We start from the raw sequence: 17994 nt of genomic DNA, 5'->3' as shown, positions 1-17994 counted from the left end.
CACACACACGCACCCGCCGCCGCAGCCGCGCATCACACACACACATGCACACACTCAGTACACATAGGTGTTCTCTCTCTACCTGTCTTGTCCCTCATCAAGCGGCACCGGTGTAGCCCCCCCGCCCCCACCGCCGCCGCCACCGCTCCTCACCCTCTCTCTCTCTCTCTCCTCTCTCTCTCTCTCGTCTGTCGTTTTAAATGAGAAGTGATACTAGGAGCGGTACCGCCGGTCCATCGTTTTAAGTCACGGACTGAAAAACAGCCGTTCGTCATTTAAAAATAACTTTGAGAGTCGGTGTTGGAGAATAGTGGAACATTACCGCGTCTGGTCACAGCGGTCACGTAATGAGCGCTCATCTTAACAAGGAAGTCTTCTCTCCCGGCGTAAAACTACGTGAATATTTTCCGGTAGCTTCTCATCACAGTCCACACTGTGCAGAGTTTGAGCTGCACCTCAGTTTCACTTGTTTTCATTTGACAGAGTTTCACACAGAACTTTCTGGTGGAGTCTTTCCATGTTTCTCCCTCTGTGACAGTAAAAAGGGAACATTTACATTTTTTCAGACAAGACGATTGTCTTATAAACTATTCAATTTTTTTTAACAGAACGACTATTATTTACACTGAGCACAAGTTATATTTGAATGATAAGCCTACCAAAACTTTATTATTGTCAATAATTCCTTAGTTTCAGGTGTCTACCTCATTTTATTTAAATATGTTTAATGCCAGAGACAAATGAAGGAAAGAAAAGCCTAAAAAACCTTTAAGTATTTATTTTGGTGTTGTTTAGGCCAGTGCCTTATCCTTATTTTACTCAGCTGTTTGCACTTTATGCTACAGTTAAAGCTGCATATTTCATTACATGTTTAATGAACTATCATCTTAATTGTCTTTATTTTTAGTTAGCATATAGACCTTAAACACTTCAAGCTGAAAGCTATGGTTATATGAGAGCAGCTGCATGCTGGTGCGATAATCTGTATGTTTTGCATTCAATTTACGTATGATCCGATTAGTCGACTAATCGAAAAAAATAGTCGGTGACTAGTCGACTATCAAAATAATCGTTTGTGGCAGCCCTACCCCTGACCAAAGGCACTGGCTCATAATCTGGAGTTGGTCCCCGGGCGCTGCACCGTGGCTGCCCACTGCTCCTCAGGGATGGGTTAAATGCAGAGAAAGAATTTCACTGTACTAGCTGTATATGTGACCAATAAAGTACCTTTACCTTTACCTTATGTGTGTGCAGTAAGAGTGACTGCGTCCTGTGAGTAATTAGGGAAATACACCACAATATGGATATAAATGTATGTGCTGATTCAGATAGTTCTGATAGTGGTTGTTGTGATTATTTATTGCATTGAAATGTGCCTGGAAACCTCCCCATGAGGTTCTGGTGACATGTGCACCAGTCAGCCAAATTACCAGCTGCGCTTCGCCCTGCTCAGAGAGTGCACCTTCAGCACAGCCTTTTGGCACAAAATTGTCACTGCGGCAAGCTGAATCTGTCGACACCTCCCCCTACTGCGCCGCCACAGCTATCTCGGCGCACCTCAGTACCAAATTGACTGCATGCGGTATTGCGCTGGACAAAATTAACACTGCGTGGGGTTCGCCACCCTGCATCACCGTGTGCCTCGCTTGAACCTGGTACGAAATTAGAGCCCCATGATGTAATTAATTGTTATTTTTTGGCTATTTCTTGACATTATCATGGAATTAACGACCTGTAAATTAAAGGGTTATGTAAACAGGTATTTTTTCAAAACAAGGCAGCAGGTGGGGTTTTTTTAAAGAAAACTTTTAGCGGTGTCACCCTTTTGTTATTGTCTTCATTGCATTTCCATCCCTTTTATCATCTTATGAACTTGAATTACCATGGATGTATACAATAGATTTAGTATGAAACGTGAAAAAATGTCTTGTCAGTAAACTCGGACAGTTGAAAATTGTCCGAGTTTACTGACAAGACAAGCAAGAGAAAGAGAAAGCGATGTGGTGGCAGACAGTACATCAAAGGATCAAGGTCATATTCTTATTTGTTTGTTTTGGTTTTCACAGCTGCTGGAGGAGAACATTGTCGATTTTGTGAAGAAAGAGCTGAAGAGAGTCCAAAGACTTCTGATTCCAAATTACCCAGAATTCTTAGAGAATCAGGGGGAAAATGCTGAAGTGGTGGGTGGTGAGGATCAGGATCAAATGAGGAGCAGCAGAGAGGCATTAGTGAAGATCACAGTGAACATTCTGAGGAGAATGAAGCAGGAGGAGCTGGCTGACTGTCTGCTGATCAGTAAGAGGATTTCTCTAACATGACCAAGAACTGAGAAATTTACTAATACCTCAACAGACATAGTAAATTCATATACACATTTTTGAAAATGTTTGAAAAATGTTTAGACATTAACATTAACGTTATTATTATTGATAGATTTAACTCAGTTGTTCTTTGCTCGTTTAGAAGAACATGCTGCAGTTTGTCAACGTAAACTCAAATCTGCCCTGAAGAAGAAGTTCCAGTGTGTGTTTGAGGGGATCTCTAAAGCAGGAAACCCAACTCTTCTGAACCAGATCTACACAGAGCTCTACATCACAGAGGGAGGGTCTGGAGAGGTCAATGATGAACATGAGGTCAGACAGATTGAAACAGCATCCAGGAAACCAGACAGACCAGAAACAACCATCAGACAAGAAGACATCTTTAAAGCCCCACCTGAAAGAGACCGACCAATCAGAACAGTGATGACAAAGGGAGTGGCTGGCATTGGGAAAACAGTCCTAACACAGAAGTTCACTCTGGACTGGGCTGAAGACAAAGACAACCAGGACATACAGTTCATATTTCCCTTCACCTTCAGAGAGCTGAATGTGCTGAAAGAAATAAAGTTCAGCTTGGTGGAACTTGTACATCATTTTTTCACTGAAACCAAAAAAGCAGGAGTCTACAGGTTGGATCAGTTCCAGGTGGTCTTCATCTTTGATGGTCTGGACGAGTGTCGACTTCCTCTGGACTTCCACAACACTGAGATCCTGACTGATGTGACAGAGTCCACCTCAGTCAACGTGCTGCTGACCAACCTCATCAGGGGGAAACTGCTTCCTTCTGCTCGCCTCTGGATAACCACACGACCTGCAGCAGCCAATCAGATCCCTCCTCAGTGTGTTGACATGGTGACAGAGGTCAGAGGGTTCACTGACCCACAGAAGGAGGAGTACTTCAGGAAGAGGTTCAGAGATCAGCAGCAGGCCAGAGAGATCATCTCCCACATCAAGACCTCACGAAGCCTCCACATCATGTGCCACATCCCAGTCTTCTGCTGGATCACTGCTACAGTTCTGGAGGAGCTGTTGAAGACCAGAGAGGGAGGAGAGCTGCCCAAGACCCTGACTGAGATGTACATCCACTTCCTGGTGGTTCATCTAAAAGTGAAGAAGGTCAAGTATGATGGAGGAGCTGAGACAGATCCACACTGGAGTCCAGAGAGCAGGAAGATGATTGAGTCTCTGGGAAAACTGGCTTTTGAGCAGCTGCAGAAAGGAAACCTGATCTTCTATGAATCAGACCTGACAGAGTGTGGCATCGATATCAGAGCAGCCTCAGTGTACTCAGGAGTGTTCACACAGATCTTTAAAGAGGAGAGCGGCCTGTACCAGGACAAGGTGTTCTGCTTCGTCCATCTGACCGTTCAGGAGTTTCTGGCGGCTCTTCATGTTCATCAGAGCTTCATCAAATCTGGAGTCAATCTGCTGTCAGAAGAACAATCAAATTCCCGGAGGTTAAGACTGTTCAAAGACAAACCTGAACCAACAAATTTCTACCAGAGTGCTGTGAACAAGTCCTTACAGAGTCCAAATGGACACCTGGACTTGTTCCTCCGCTTCCTCCTGGGTCTTTCACTGCAGACCAATAAATCTCTCCTACAAGGTCTGCTGACAAAGACAGGAAGTAGCTCACAGACAAATCAGAAAACAGTCCAGTACATCAAGAAGAAGATCAGTGAGAATCTCTCTCCAGCGAGAAGCATCAATCTGTTCCACTGTCTGAATGAACTGAATAATCGTTCTCTAGTGGAGGAGATCCAACAGTCCCTGAGATCAGGACCTCTCTCCACAGATAAACTGTCTCCTGCTCAGTGGTCGGCTCTAGTCTTCATCTTACTGTCATCAGAAGAAGATCTGGATGAGTTTGACCTGAAGAAATATTCAGTTTCAGAGGAGGCTCTTCTGAGGCTGTTGCCAGTGGTCAAAGCCTCTAACAAAGCTCTGTAGGTACACACATATCCATCTGGATTAACTGTGTTGTGTCTTTTGTCACTGTAACTGTTTTGTTGTTTACTTTTCAGATTGAGTGGCTGTAACCTCACAGAGAGAAGTTGTGAAGCCCTGTCCTCAGTCCTCAGCTCAGAGTCCTCTAGTGTGAGAGAACTGGACCTGAGTAACAACAACCTGCAGGATTCAGGAGTGAAGCTGTTGTCTGTTGGACTGAAGAGTACACACTGTAAACTGGAAAGTCTCAGGTAAGTATGCAGCTATTGTGTATTTATGATAATGACTTCTTATTATAGAATTGAATGTAAGATTTTTTTTGCCTGCAATTCCTCTTAAGACTGAGCAGCTGTAACCTCTCAAAGAGAAGTTGTGAAGTTCTGTCCTCAGTCCTCAGCTCTGACTCCTCTAGTCTGAGAGAACTGGATTTGAGTAACAACGACCTGCAGGATTCAATAGTGAAGCTGCTGTCTGTTGGACTTACGAGTACACACTGCAAACTGGAAGGTCTCATGTGAGTATGCAGCTGTTGTGTAGTACTGACCACTCATTATAGTATTGAATCTGAGATTTTTTTTTTTTTTTGCCTGTAATTCCTTTTAAGATTGAGTGGCTGTAACCTGTCAAAAAGAAGTTGTGAAGCTCTGTCCTCAGTCCTCAGCTCCCAGTCCTCTAGTCTGAGAGAACTGGATCTGAGTAACAACAACCTGCAGGATTCAGGAGTGAAGCTGCTGTGTTCTGGACTTAAGAGGTCACACTGTAAACTGGAAGGCCTTGGGTTAGTGTTTTGCTGATTTGTATGCATTTCACTGTCTTGTTTTTGTAATGTATCTCATATTTGAATCTTCTTCTGGAATCCTTCTTAGACTGGGTGGCTGTAACCTGTCAAAGAGAAGTTGTGAAGCTCTCTCCTCAGTCTTCAGCTCCAAATACTCTAAAAGTACTCTGAGAGAACTGGATCTGAGTAACAACAACCTGCAGGATTCAGGAGTGAAGCTGTTGTCTGTTGGACTGGAGAGTCCACATTGTAACCTGGAATGTTTTAGGTTAGGATTGAAATTTTGAGCATATTTTGCAGTGTCCTCATGTTTTATGAAGTATTAAATGTTTGGATGTTTTTTCTTCAATTTCTCTTGAGACTGAGTGGCTGTAACCTCTCAGAGAACAGCTGTGAAGCTCTGTCCTCAGTCCTTACCTCCGAGTCCTCTAGTCTGAGAGAGCTTGATCTGAGTAACAACGACCTGCAGGATTCAGGAGTGAAGCTGCTGTCTAATGGACTTCACTGTCCACACTGCAGTATGAAGACCCTCAAGTGAGTTTTCTTCAATTTACCATGGTTTTCATGTACAGTTTCTATTAAGGTAGTTAGGGCCGGATTTACTAAAGGTTAGCGTGTATTAAAACGTTTGCAAACGTGATTGCACGCGCAAACACACGTGGAACCTTATATACTAACCGGACGCACTGAGGATTGCGTCCCTCACACGGACAAAATAGCACGTGCAATCCATTTAGTGTGTTTGCCTTGATGAATATGTAAATATGGGCGTTTCAGCCAGAACGTGCAAAATACTGGGAGGAGTAGATGCAAATCGATTTATTTAGCGCACGCAATGTGATTTACCAAACCAGGAAGAGATTGTGGTGGCTGTTTTTGCGTCTTTATTAACCACGTCTGAAAACCATGTACTAACTGATACAACTTTGCCAAACCTTATGCGTTTATTGGTTTGATACCTGTCGGAGCCCCGTGATCTTACATCTCTGCATTTCCTCACGTCTGAGTAATTCTGTAACAGTTTTTCAGCCGTGTTAAAAGTCTTTTACGCGCCGTTACGCACGTCTGTCCTGCAGTGCGCTCCTCTCCTCTCCGTCTCTCAGTCCCGGTCCCGGACTGAGACACGTCACCGCTGCCTTCACCCGTCTTTGATCCCTCTGGTCAGTGGTCAGAGCGTTTAGATCCATGTGTCCCACCTGAGCTCTCTATTAATCCACTGGATCATGGGCGGCACACACATATTACAGGTGTGTGATTGTTGCTGCAGCTGCTGCCTGTTTGTCACTATATGACGAGTTGGGCCCTGTAGCGATTTGTGTTTATTTATCTAAACAGAGCGCGAGAGAGATGAACACACATGCTGTCATTGTATGCATCGGATCAAATGTCATTCTGTCCCTTCGTCCGTGCAGCTCTCTGTCCACTCTCTCCATGGCGGAAACGATTACCACTCGCAAAACCCTCATTTACATATTGTGGTTACGCGGTATATGCTATAGAAAATTTGGCTCACGGTCGAGATTTGCGCTCTACCATCTTATCGTCGATGACGTCATCGCACCTGCCTCAGAGACAGCGGAGCAGGAGAGCTTGTTAAAACGAAAGTTGACGAAAGTGAAAGTTAAGTCTGCGACTGTAAGTACCTCGTAGAGAGAAGACGTACCGTATCCATAGCAACCGGAGACTCCAAAATGATCTCACATCTCGCTCACCATGAAACACACTCTTCTTGTGTGTGCGTGTGTGTGTGTGTTGGATGGTGGAAAAGATCATTTGCAAGATGTGTCGAGTGACAGTGACAGCAAACAAAGATTTGTTTTTGTTTGCACTATTTGCACCATAAAGTGCTGGTTTTAATTTTGAGTTGTTGTTTTAAAAAAAATCAATTTAGCTTTGCTAAGGGACTACAAAACGCATTCAGAAACACATCCATTATAATTTTTACACTGGAGGCTGGAGACAATGAGTCTGAGTGGACCATATTCTCCACTGCCATTGTTGACGCAAACTTTGAGAGCTGTAGCCATGAGGTCTTTGATGCCTGCTGTAGCAGCAATCCAGGAACCAGGTGGTGGACACCAGAATTAAGGGATGTCATCAAGCTGAAGGAGTCCTATTGAGCCTGGTTGGCTCGTGGAACTCCTGAGGCAGCTGATGGGTACCGGCAGGCCAAGCGTGCTGTAGCGTGGGCGGTTCCGGAAGCAAAAACTTGGGGCTGGGAGAAGTTCGGTGAGGTCATGGAGGAGGACTACAGGTCGGCCTCGAAGAAATTTGGGCAAATCATGCCTCAGAAGGCATGGCAAGGCAAGGCCCTCCTCTGTTGCTCACCCTGAGGTTTCTCCAATTTTCTGCCACCACTGCACAATTATGAAAGAATATATTCATATTATATGTCAAATTAAACAGCAGAAGCTGGGCTACAACGTGTAAACGCTAGAATGCACTCCCACTGGTTACAATTCATCTTTAAATGCATTTTTCTGAACTGCCCACCTTACCTTAAACAATACTTTGTTCCATACTCATCATCATACTTACTCAGACAGTTGCAATATCCCTCCTTTACTGTTCCCAGAACATCCAGAGTCATTGGGAGAAGAGCCTTTAAATTCAAAGCACCTTTTGACTGGAACAACCTGCCAAACTCCCTTCGCTCCATATCCTCTTTACATACCTTCAAGACTGAGTTACTCAACCACCTAAAAACACAATGCTCTTGCTTCTAGTGCGTGATATCTGCCTGGTCTTGGAGGTGTCTGATGTACATGTACAATGTATGCGTCTCCTTTCCCCGTGTGCTTTGTTGTTGTTTTGTATGTGCATTGCCTTATGTTTTTTTATCTCTGTCTCCTTTCTTCTGATTGTCCCTTCGTTTTTGTCTTGGCTCTGTTTTGCTTCTGTCTGTAACAGTGTTGATTGTTGAGATGCTAAGGATCCCCCTTGAAAACGAGGTGATCCACCTCAAGGGGCTTTTCCTTTAAATAAATAAAGTTGATATAAAAACCATGTTTATATGACCCAAACACAGCCCAAACATTACTCAAACAAACAACTAGACATCAAACTTCATGAAGCACCTCTGTGTGGACCCAGTCGCCACATTTCTGGCTCGTATACTACTGTACATTATGCAAAACACATCAGCAACCGCTCATCTGAACGAGCCGGATACAAACATTGGGGCATTGCATAGCAACCGCGGCTAACACAGAAGCTAGCAGCAGCACGGCAGAGGGAGAAGCCACCAACGAGCAAAGTCGAGCAAACACAGACGCTGCGTGGCCAAAACGGGCGCATGACGTCTGTCCGACTACCCATTTCTCCGACCATACATTTCTTTATTTTTGCGTCATCAGTCCGACCTCCCACTTCTCCGACTTAAGTAGCCCTAACCCTTAACCTTACCCTAAACCTAACCTCAACACTGTAGAATGGGTAGTCGGAGAAATGAGCCGTCGGACTTGTGGGCAGTCGGACTGACGTATGCTCCCCGGCCAAAACATGGTCGTACATTTCCTCTTACCTTTGCTGTTTTGCCGTGAAAAGGTTGTTTTGTGGGTAAATCCACAATATTTCCAGTTGAACTCTGCCTAGTGTTTACATCTAAATCAGTCTGGCCGCAATCCGACGGCTTTAGGACCCGGGGGAAGCCTGCACGAGCGCACACAACCCCACGTTGGCCTGCACGTGGATCTGCTGATTCTGATTGGTTCATGGCTGGCTCATGGCTGCCAGTGCGGCCAATCACATCGACGAGGGTCTAGCTTCATTCTATGCTCTCTAATGGTTCGAATGAGCCGTCAATCACTCAAATCGACCAATCCGCTGCAGAGATAGAGGCCACCCAAATAAGCTGCTCTCAGTGCAGCTTTACGCAGACAGACAGACAGGGGTTAGGAATGCAATTCTTATTTAGTCCTGGTTAATTCATATCCTGTTAGTTTATGCAAATTGTGTGAAACTAAAGATTAAACAATGGTTTATAGTGGCAGGTGGTTCCAAGCTGTGCCAAAAATGGACATTTTGGAAAGTTCGCCTGAATATTTTGTAGTAAAATCTCAATAATTTTGTCCTGCTTCAATTAATCAGAATCAACCACTGCAGAGACAATGTTAATATGTTGTACAATGATTGTATAGAGAGTTTGAGCTTCATTAGCATTATTCTAAAGGGCACTCATCAAAAATATGATTTTTTTTAGGCGAATATTAATTGTATTAATTTTTTTCTGTGTGTCATCTTCATTTACTCTTCACCAGTAACAGATATACTGAAATTTACACATCTCAGCAATTCCTCAATTTTTTACTACTTTTTTTAAGTATTCAAATATATAGAGATATACTCATTTTATTATGGATATGCAATTTTCGAGAAAAGGCCTAAAAAATAGGCTGGTTTTTAAGGGGTTTTCCTGGAAGTTTATCCTCAGTCAATATGAGGGTCTAAGGGCAGAAGATGTTGTTATGATGCTGTGTAAAGCCCTTTGAGACAATCTGTTTGTAAAAATGGGAAATAAAATTGCCTTGCCTTGCCTCGCCTTGCCTTCTGAGGCTTTGAATGGTTTGCCCGAATTTCTTCGAGGCCGACCGGTAATCCTTCTCCATGGCCTCCCCGAACTTCTCCCAGCCCCAAGTTTTTGCTTCTGGAACCACCCAAGCTACAGCACGCTTGGCCTGCCGGTACCCATCAGCTGCCTCAGGAGTCCCATGAGCCAACCAGGCTCGATAGGACTCCTTCAGCCTTCAGCCACTTGGTTCCGGGATTTCCGCTACGGCAGGCATGTGATGCCATGTTAAGCCCTTTGAGACAAACTGTTAACTGTAAAAATGGGCTATACAATTAAAATTGCCTTGCCTTTCCATTAATGACAGCATGTGACACATAATATGTGACTATGGAAAGATTGATCTGGTTCAGTAAAGAGAGTTGAAGAGTTGACTAAGGACTAGAGGTCGACCGATTAATCGTTTTGGCCGATTAATCGGCGCCGATAGGACGTTTTACAAACTATCGGAATCAGCGGAACTTGGCTCCGATAGTGGCCGATGGCTGCAGTTTTTTCCACAGCGCCATAAACTGCTTCTTCCCTGCCGCTCTCTGTCTCTCTGATCACTGAGGGGCGGGGCTGCTCTTCACACACACACAGAGCAGGAGAGAGAGAGAGACGGGGCGTGTGCAGCGGCAGCAGCGGAGAAGTGACCCGGGTGAGGGTACTGTAGGTGCGGTGCGACCGCACTAAGAGAGAGGCGGCAGGTGGAGGGGCTGACTGGAACGAAACTCTCTTGTTATTTAATGAGAAACACTGTAGTATTTTCTTAATCATATAAGGGTTCCTGCATAGATAATGTGGTGGAGGCTGCCACGCTAAATATCTCACCGCCACCAGCTCACGAGTTTTTTTTTTCCCCTCCGGGTTTTTGTGCTTTTATTTTGAAAGGACAACTAGAGAGAGACGGGAAGGAGGAAGAGAGAGCGCCGCTTCAGCTTCAGAGTTGGGGCAGACGCACAATAATGGCTACACTACAAAGTTGGGCTCTACTGGGCTCTACTCGACTTGGTTTAGGTCCTTTTCCATAACAGCTGAGTTCCTCCTCAGCGGGGACGGGGTCGTCATATCACGGCCGCTATGTGCGTCTCGCTCTCTTTTTTCTCTCCTCCCGTCAGCGCCAAACACACTCGTCCAACTCGATCACGATCATTACAGCGTGGTTTTTCTTTTTACAGTCTATGGGTTTTCCACACAGTAGGCTAATTGTAGTGAAACAGTCACCTGTTAATGTACGCCGTAAACACACCACGAGCTAACGTGTCCTGTTTACCGGTAGTTACAGTCTCCTCTCCTGCAGCGTCACGTCCTCACTACAGCTGATCAGTGTAAACAAACTCACGTGTGGAGTTCGGCTGTTCGTCACTCACAGGGTCCAGGGATGATTCAGTGTCCCACATCCTTTAGTTTTACACTAGCTAATAGCTATATATTATTATTATAAAAAAAAAAAAATTAATAAAAAATATTTAATTAATATATAAAAAAAAAAATTGTGGGGGGGGCTATCGGCTTTTTCCTGCTCCAAACTATCTTTATTATATAGGAATTAAAAATCCACTATCGGTCGACCTCTACTAAGGACATCCTTGAGCTTGTTGGGGCTGGGTCAAGCAGACATGTGACTGATTTGGAAGAAGGGGGAAGCAGTGCTCTGCCAGCACTGTTTACAGTGGAGGTGGGGAGCTGTTGACCTCGACTGGGGATATTGTAGGGCGGTGGAAGTATTATTCTAGGATCTCCTCGGTTCCACTGACACACCTTCCATAGAGGAAGCACAGACTGACTCTGGACTGGCAGACTAGGGTGGTGGTCCCCCTCTGCTGTGGAGGACTGTTACCACAACACGTTCTCACTCCCAGTGCGTCAACAGCCTTACGAACGGTCACTGTCCCTCATCGTCACATGCCTGACTCATTAGGTACCCGTTTTTCGTCAGGTTTTGACGCGCTCGGCTTTCAGTTGATTCCAATGCAATCCCCTTCGTGGCGATATGTGACGCTCAGAGCAAGTGATCCAGCCGACCCAGCGTGCGGCACTGAAAGACGTTGTGAGCAGAGGATAACTTTGTTTTTTTTTAACTTTTCCTTAAAGCTTTATTGAACCTGATGCTGCTGTGTCTGACGTAGCTTTCGGCAAGGACGTCCTTTCGGTTATTTATTTATTTAGTGTGTTGGTGCAGAATAATCAATCAATAAATAAATAAATTACGTCCTTGTCGGAAGCTACGTCAGACCAGGGGGGGGGGAGTTGTGGATTCTACAGGTGAAGACCACTTCCGCGTTCAAAAAGCTGCTCTGTTTAATTTGTTTATTTGTTTATTTTCAGGGGTGCAAACTTGTCACCTTTCGGCGAAATTCGCCGTTTTGGATCCCAAATTGGTCATTTGTGTGATTCGTGTAAATCCGCAATAAAAAAAATTTGAGAGGGGGGGGGAGACTAGCTCCAGTGCGACCTGTTCAGCAGCAGCAGCAGGAGGAGGAGGAGGAGGTTGACTGACTGTGGCAGGACACCTCTGCCTCTGTTTCACTTTATGTTGCTGGTAAATAATGTGGTTGTAAAAGTAGTAGGCTAAAGTTAAATTATTTAGTATGCACTAATTAAAGGGGCAGAGCTTTAAGAGATTTTAGCTTTTATATTTTAAGATATATTTTTTGTAAGAACCACAATTAATAAATATAGGTTATATATTTCAGTGAATATCTAATTGTTCTTAGCATTTGTTAGATAACTTTATTTGCCCAATAAATTAAAACATGTTGGAACTATCAATGTCTCCTCCCTTGCAGCCAGATTCTCACCTACTTTTAACCTCAGACCGTCACAATGATCTATCAGATGTCAGACTGCCTCATTCTTTAAGTTTTAACCTGAATATACAAGACATGATTGATTTTCCCAACGATCAAAGTATACCAAACCGAACCGAAAACCATGACCACAAAACCGTGAACCGAACTGTTTGCTTGAACATCTTTTAAATACATATTGCCGCTTATGTTTTATGTAGCCTATGGCATTTTTAAGCTTCATGTGTGTTATTGGACAGAAAGAGCAGCCTCGGAGCATAGCCTACGTAGCCTACAGAAAACACATTTACATCAATAAATAAATGTTTCACACACAATGAACCAATCAGTCTGTATTAAATTTTATTTAGTTTGAAGGCAAGGTTTGCAAGGTTCATCTGATGGACATCAAGGGACAGATTCTCCAAGTTTTGCACAGCTTTTGCTCATGCTAAACCTACATAGGCCAAACACAGAGAGACAGATTGTGCAGGTTTAACAGGAGCAAAAGCTGTGCAATCTGGACCCTAGTCTCATGCTAAAATTGACTGTAAATTCACCTTTAAAGTTGGTTTTTAAAAAAAAAATCCCCGGGGGAGCATGCCCCCGGACCCCCCTAGGGGGTCGGTATCTTGTCACCTTTTTTTACCCCTGATGAGTTTGCACCCCTGTATTTTAATTGGATCCCCATTAACTCGTCTTAGCGTTTTTTTAATGGCAACGCCATGCTGAATGTCTTGCCCTACTCCTCTGTGAAGATCAGACTTGTATCATCAAAATAAAGTGCAGAAAAACACATTTGGATTGACATATAAAAAATATATATCGTATTTCTCCCCCCTCATGGAGCGGTGTGGGTGTCTGACTGCAGCGGCACCGCTCCGTGACTCTGGCCGCCGGTGAGAGCTTAGGGGGCGGCGGCGGGGCTCATGGCGGCTCGGCAGCTCGGCGAAGCTCTGTGCAGCTCCGTGATACAAACCACAAACGTTAGTAACAACAACCCCGTCGATCGCTCGTCGTTAGTCGTCAAGAGCGTTTGGAAAGTCGCCAGATTTTGCGAGAAATCACTCGGATAGCAGCTTGAAAATCCCGCGATCTAGTGTGGATGAGGAGCGGACGGCGCCGGCGAACGTGACGAGAGCTAAAGATGGTGTCTGTCTGTTGTGAGCGTGCATGGACTGTCTGTGGCTGTGGGTTCAGGGGGCACGTCAGCCAGAGCTGTAGGCTGTGTGTGTGTAGATGTGTGTGTGAGACAGAGAGAGAGTGAGTGAGACCGCTGCCTGCTGACCAGAGGAAGCTGGATCTGATCTAAAGCGCCGTGTTTCGGCTACAAAAACCTGTCGAACTGATCCGCGCACGCACACACACACAGACACACACGCACGCACACACACACACACACACACACGTACATGCACACGCACACGTCACGTACGCACACACACTAAAAAAAAGGAAAGAAAAAGTTGTAACTCAAAGAAAAGAAAGAAAAAAGGCTGCAGTAGTGTGTGTCAGTAGCTAAATGTTTTGTTTTTTGTCATCAAAAGTCATTTGTCAGTGTTGATTTAGTTGTTGTTTACAAGAGAATAACTGTACAGATGTTGAGGCATCACTAAGGCAAAATATAAAGGAGCCAATTGTACTGGTCCACCTAAAAATGACACCCGACACAAAAACCTCTTTTTCTCAAGATTTTGGTGCCAAAATGGCATTTTGGGCTAAACTAACCTATATTCAACCGCCAATTTCTTAAGACTGGAACAAGATAGAAACAAACAGGTTTTTTAGCTGGAAAGTAGAGACCCTCATCTTTCCTTTGATGGGTTATATGTGTATGTAGTAACAGTACATAATATATGGTGGGTCTACGGAAATCAGTCAAAAAGCTGGAAAATGCCTGGCAAGCTGGAGGAAGCTGCTGTGAGAATGGCTGGCAGTCAAAGAGTTAAGAAAACACTGTTTTTTGTTTCTAATGTCATATCACGGAGAAGCACTACATTACCCATAATCCTCATATTTATCAGCGACGTGTCTGATTGGTTGAGCTTGCTGTTACCAGCAAATGAAAAAATAAAACAAATTGAGCTTATATTATTTTCTTAGTAACTAAGAGGTCTTAACATCTTTTTTGTTTTCAACATTGAATAAAAAAAACGGTGCTATATTGTTAAAATTCAACAATAAAGTGCATAAAAGTTGGCTTGACTTCTTTCTTTTTTTCTTTTTTTTTCATAATTTTCACCAGCATCTTTCTGGTCCACATCACATCACATTTATTGTAATTTTTTATTCAATGAGTGAAATTTTATTTTTTGTCTGAAAAACATTATTATGAATTCAAGGGTCAGAGGTCGACTGATTAGTGTTAAATTTAACCTTTTTGACCCTGTTTCCTTGAATAAATCACTAAGACTTTGATGCGGGAAGCTGAGATTTTGATAGGTTGTTCAGAGCACTAGGGACAAAGTTTCTGTAGAATTTCAGACCTGTCGGACCTCCAGAAGGGTCACAGCTGACCGTCCAGGCTCGTTTCTCGGCCTTCAAAGCCTAGATTTAGAAGCCTTTTGTCTAATAACGTCCACATTCTTGGGGTTATAAGGCTGAAAGTTTAATGTATTTGTCCGGGGCCTAAGGCCATCCACCATGTGCAATTTCAAACCCGTGCGACCTTCACAAGTGTCAAAGGTCGCTGATCTGTGACCTTTTTGACCCCGTTTCCTTGAATAAAACACCAAGACTTTGATGCGGGAAGCTGAGATTTTAATATGTATTAAAAAATTAGAACTGTACGACTTTTGGAAATGTGTTTTGTCTATTTCGGCTTTTCTGACTTAGAGGGTCTCCCTCGCTTTAAGTCTGACAGACTCCGAAATATATATATAGATATATAGATAACAGGAGAAGTTACACAATGTCCCTTTAAAAAAAACTTTAGGGTAATTAGCTATGACGCGGTTCGGCGGCAACCTGTCAGAATAGAGAGGTCTTTTTCTTTTTCTTTCTTTAATTGTAGTGTCAATTTATGGCATCATTTGTACTCTCTGTCTCTGTCTCTCTCTCTCTTGCTGTGTGTGTGTTCGTTCAGTCTGTCAGGTTGTCTGATCACAGAAGAAGGCTGTTCTTCTTTGGTCTCTGCTCTGAGCTCCAACCCCTCCCATCTGAAAGAGCTGGACCTGAGCTACAATCATCCAGGAGATTCAGGAGTGAAGCTGCTGTCGGCTGGACTGGAGGGTCCACACTGGAGGCTGGACATTCTCAGGTATGGACAGACAACAGAAGTTCTCACACTGTGTTTCTGTATCTCCAACTGAGGAACTCATGGTGATTTTATGGTGGATGAGTGAAGGTGGATGAAGTTGATCCTGACTTGTTTCCTCCTCCAGGGTGGACCATTGTGGACCTCAGAGACTGATACCTGGTTTGAGGAAGTGTGAGTTTGATTCATGAGAACACACCTGCACGAGCACACCTTCACCATGATTCATAAAACAGAACCATGTGAAATCATGGCTTTATAACCCTGAAGAAAATAATGGATTTGCATATTGTTGTCTCTGTGCACACATACATTTGTGCACCTGACCCCTGGTCAATGAAAAGCAGTTTAAAACCAGTCAGTGGAGCCTCAGTCCTCTGACTCAATGTCATTCCGACTGTTGTGAAACTTGTTTGTAGCAGACTGCGCTAGTGTGAGCTCTTTGATGGAGGTGATGACAATTTTTGAAAGCAGATGGTTCAGAGCTTCTTTGTGCAGCAGTGGCAAATTATTATCCAGTTTTATTAGTGACACTCAATGGGCTCTAGTTTTGTAAACCAGCCATCTTGGCGCACCGCATTCTACCAAACTGACCCCGCGCTGGTCGAAACTTGCACTGCGTCGGCTGCGCCACCCTGCGCCACCTTGCGCCGTGCCAGAGGAAAAGCAGAACATTGTTGAGATCCTGACTCTCATGTTCAGTAACTGTTGATGTTGTTAGAAATGTATTGTTAGATTTGTTGGAAACACCATTCACAGTACAAAATAATGTAAAATGTAAGTTTGAATGTTTCACTTTGATGAATTGTCAGTGAAGTTGTTGATAAATGAGCAGATGATAAACTGCAGCTGTGTTGTGTCTTGTTCTCTCCATCAGACGCCTGTGAACTGGAACTGGACATGAACACAGTGAACAAACGCCTCAAACTGTCTGACAACAACAGGACGGTGACATGTGTGACAGAGAATCAGTCATATGCTGATCATCCAGGCAGATTTGATGTCTTTCCTCAGCTGTTGTGTAGGACTGGTCTGACTGGTCGCTGTTACTGGGAGGTTGAATGGAAAGGACTGGTTCATATATCAGTGAGTAACAGACAAATCAAAAGGAAAGGAAACGGTGCAGGCTGTTGGTTTGGAAGAAATGACCAGTCCTGGAGTCTGAGCTGCTCTGATCATGATGGTTGTTACTCTGTCTGGCACAACAACAGACAAACATCCGTCTCCTCCTCCTCCGTCTCTAACAGAGTAGCAGTGTATGTGGACTGTCCTGCTGGCACTCTGTCCTTCTACAGTGTCTCCTCCGATACACTGATCCACCTCCACACCTTCAACACCACATTCACTGAACATCTGCGTCCTGGGTTCTGGATCTATCCTGATTCCTCAGTGTCTCTGTGTCCTCTGTAGGTCTCACTGTCTCTCCTGAGGACAGACACTCTGCTGATGGTCACCTCCAGGAGGCAAAGATGACAAATATTTAAATCAAAATGTTTGGGATGTTCACTTTGTAAATTTTGAGTTTATTAATCCAGGTTGGGTTGTCACGGCCCCACTGTAGCTACAGCAGTGAACTGATCATCACTGTAGTCATGGTTTGGTCAGGTTTAGGAAAAGACAATAATACTAATCTTAGATTAAACAAACCAAACTGCAGGTTTCACACAAGAAACTGTGTTATATTGTGGTGTTTTGTTCTGTGTTGTAGTGTAAACTTTTGTGTATGAAGCAGTGGCGGCCGGTCAATAGGGGGCGCTAGGGCGCCGCCCCCATCAAATTTCAGGAAAAAAGTGTAGACACAGTAAACATAAATAACATAATAAAAGGCAATTACCATATCTGTTCAGTGTTCACTCATACAATGGGTTTTACTTTGAAATTTAAAAGCCTTTCCATTCCATATTGGGTTTATTCTGGGTTGTTTCATACATTTCAATAGCGAGGGGCGCCGGCCTAATGAGTGTGTATGTGGGCTCTTAAACGTTTGGTTTCCATGTGACTTCATGCTGGTCTCTAATTGGTTACTTCGAGATTCTCCTCCGGGCGCAGCTCTCTGCGCCCGTGGCCAATCAGCGCGTTTGGGTCATTTTTTCATCCAATCGGATTGATTCATGATACCTGACCTGTCAATCAAAGTCACTCCCCTGCAGCGGCGACGTGCCTGTCACTCAAACAGTTACAGACGCACCCGCGTGCACACGGAGCAGACAGACAACAACAACAAGACAGGAGACAATGGCGGCCGCAGCAAAAGAAAAATCAGTTGTTTCTTTACGAAATAATCCTTTCACGAGGCGTTCGCTGGAGTAAAAAAAAAGGATAAAGGAGCTTGGATCGGAGCAACCTGACTTAAA

General features: G+C 44.1%; 1 protein-coding gene across 1 annotated transcript in view; it reads left to right on the top strand.

The window, feature by feature from the left end:
- The window catches only part of LOC310992926 (uncharacterized protein), a gene marked incomplete at both ends in the record, with an annotated part of 28115 nt that extends 11065 nt beyond the window's left edge, over positions 1-17050 (top strand). Inside the window, 9 exons of the mRNA XM_083981156.1 lie at positions 2067-2295; positions 2464-4267; positions 4346-4519; positions 4609-4782; positions 4873-5046; positions 5135-5314; positions 5407-5580; positions 15470-15662; positions 16526-17050. Coding sequence (XP_083837282.1) covers positions 2067-2295; positions 2464-4267; positions 4346-4519; positions 4609-4782; positions 4873-5046; positions 5135-5314; positions 5407-5580; positions 15470-15662; positions 16526-17050 — 3627 coding nt within the window. The remainder of the gene's footprint in view (positions 1-2066; positions 2296-2463; positions 4268-4345; positions 4520-4608; positions 4783-4872; positions 5047-5134; positions 5315-5406; positions 5581-15469; positions 15663-16525) is intronic.
- Positions 17051-17994: the final 944 nt, after the last annotated feature.

Source organism: Trachurus trachurus, assembly GCF_905171665.1.
Source record: "Trachurus trachurus genome assembly, chromosome: 10".
Lineage (NCBI taxonomy): Eukaryota > Metazoa > Chordata > Actinopteri > Carangiformes > Carangidae > Trachurus > Trachurus trachurus.
This window is presented reverse-complemented; position numbering and strand designations above follow the sequence as displayed.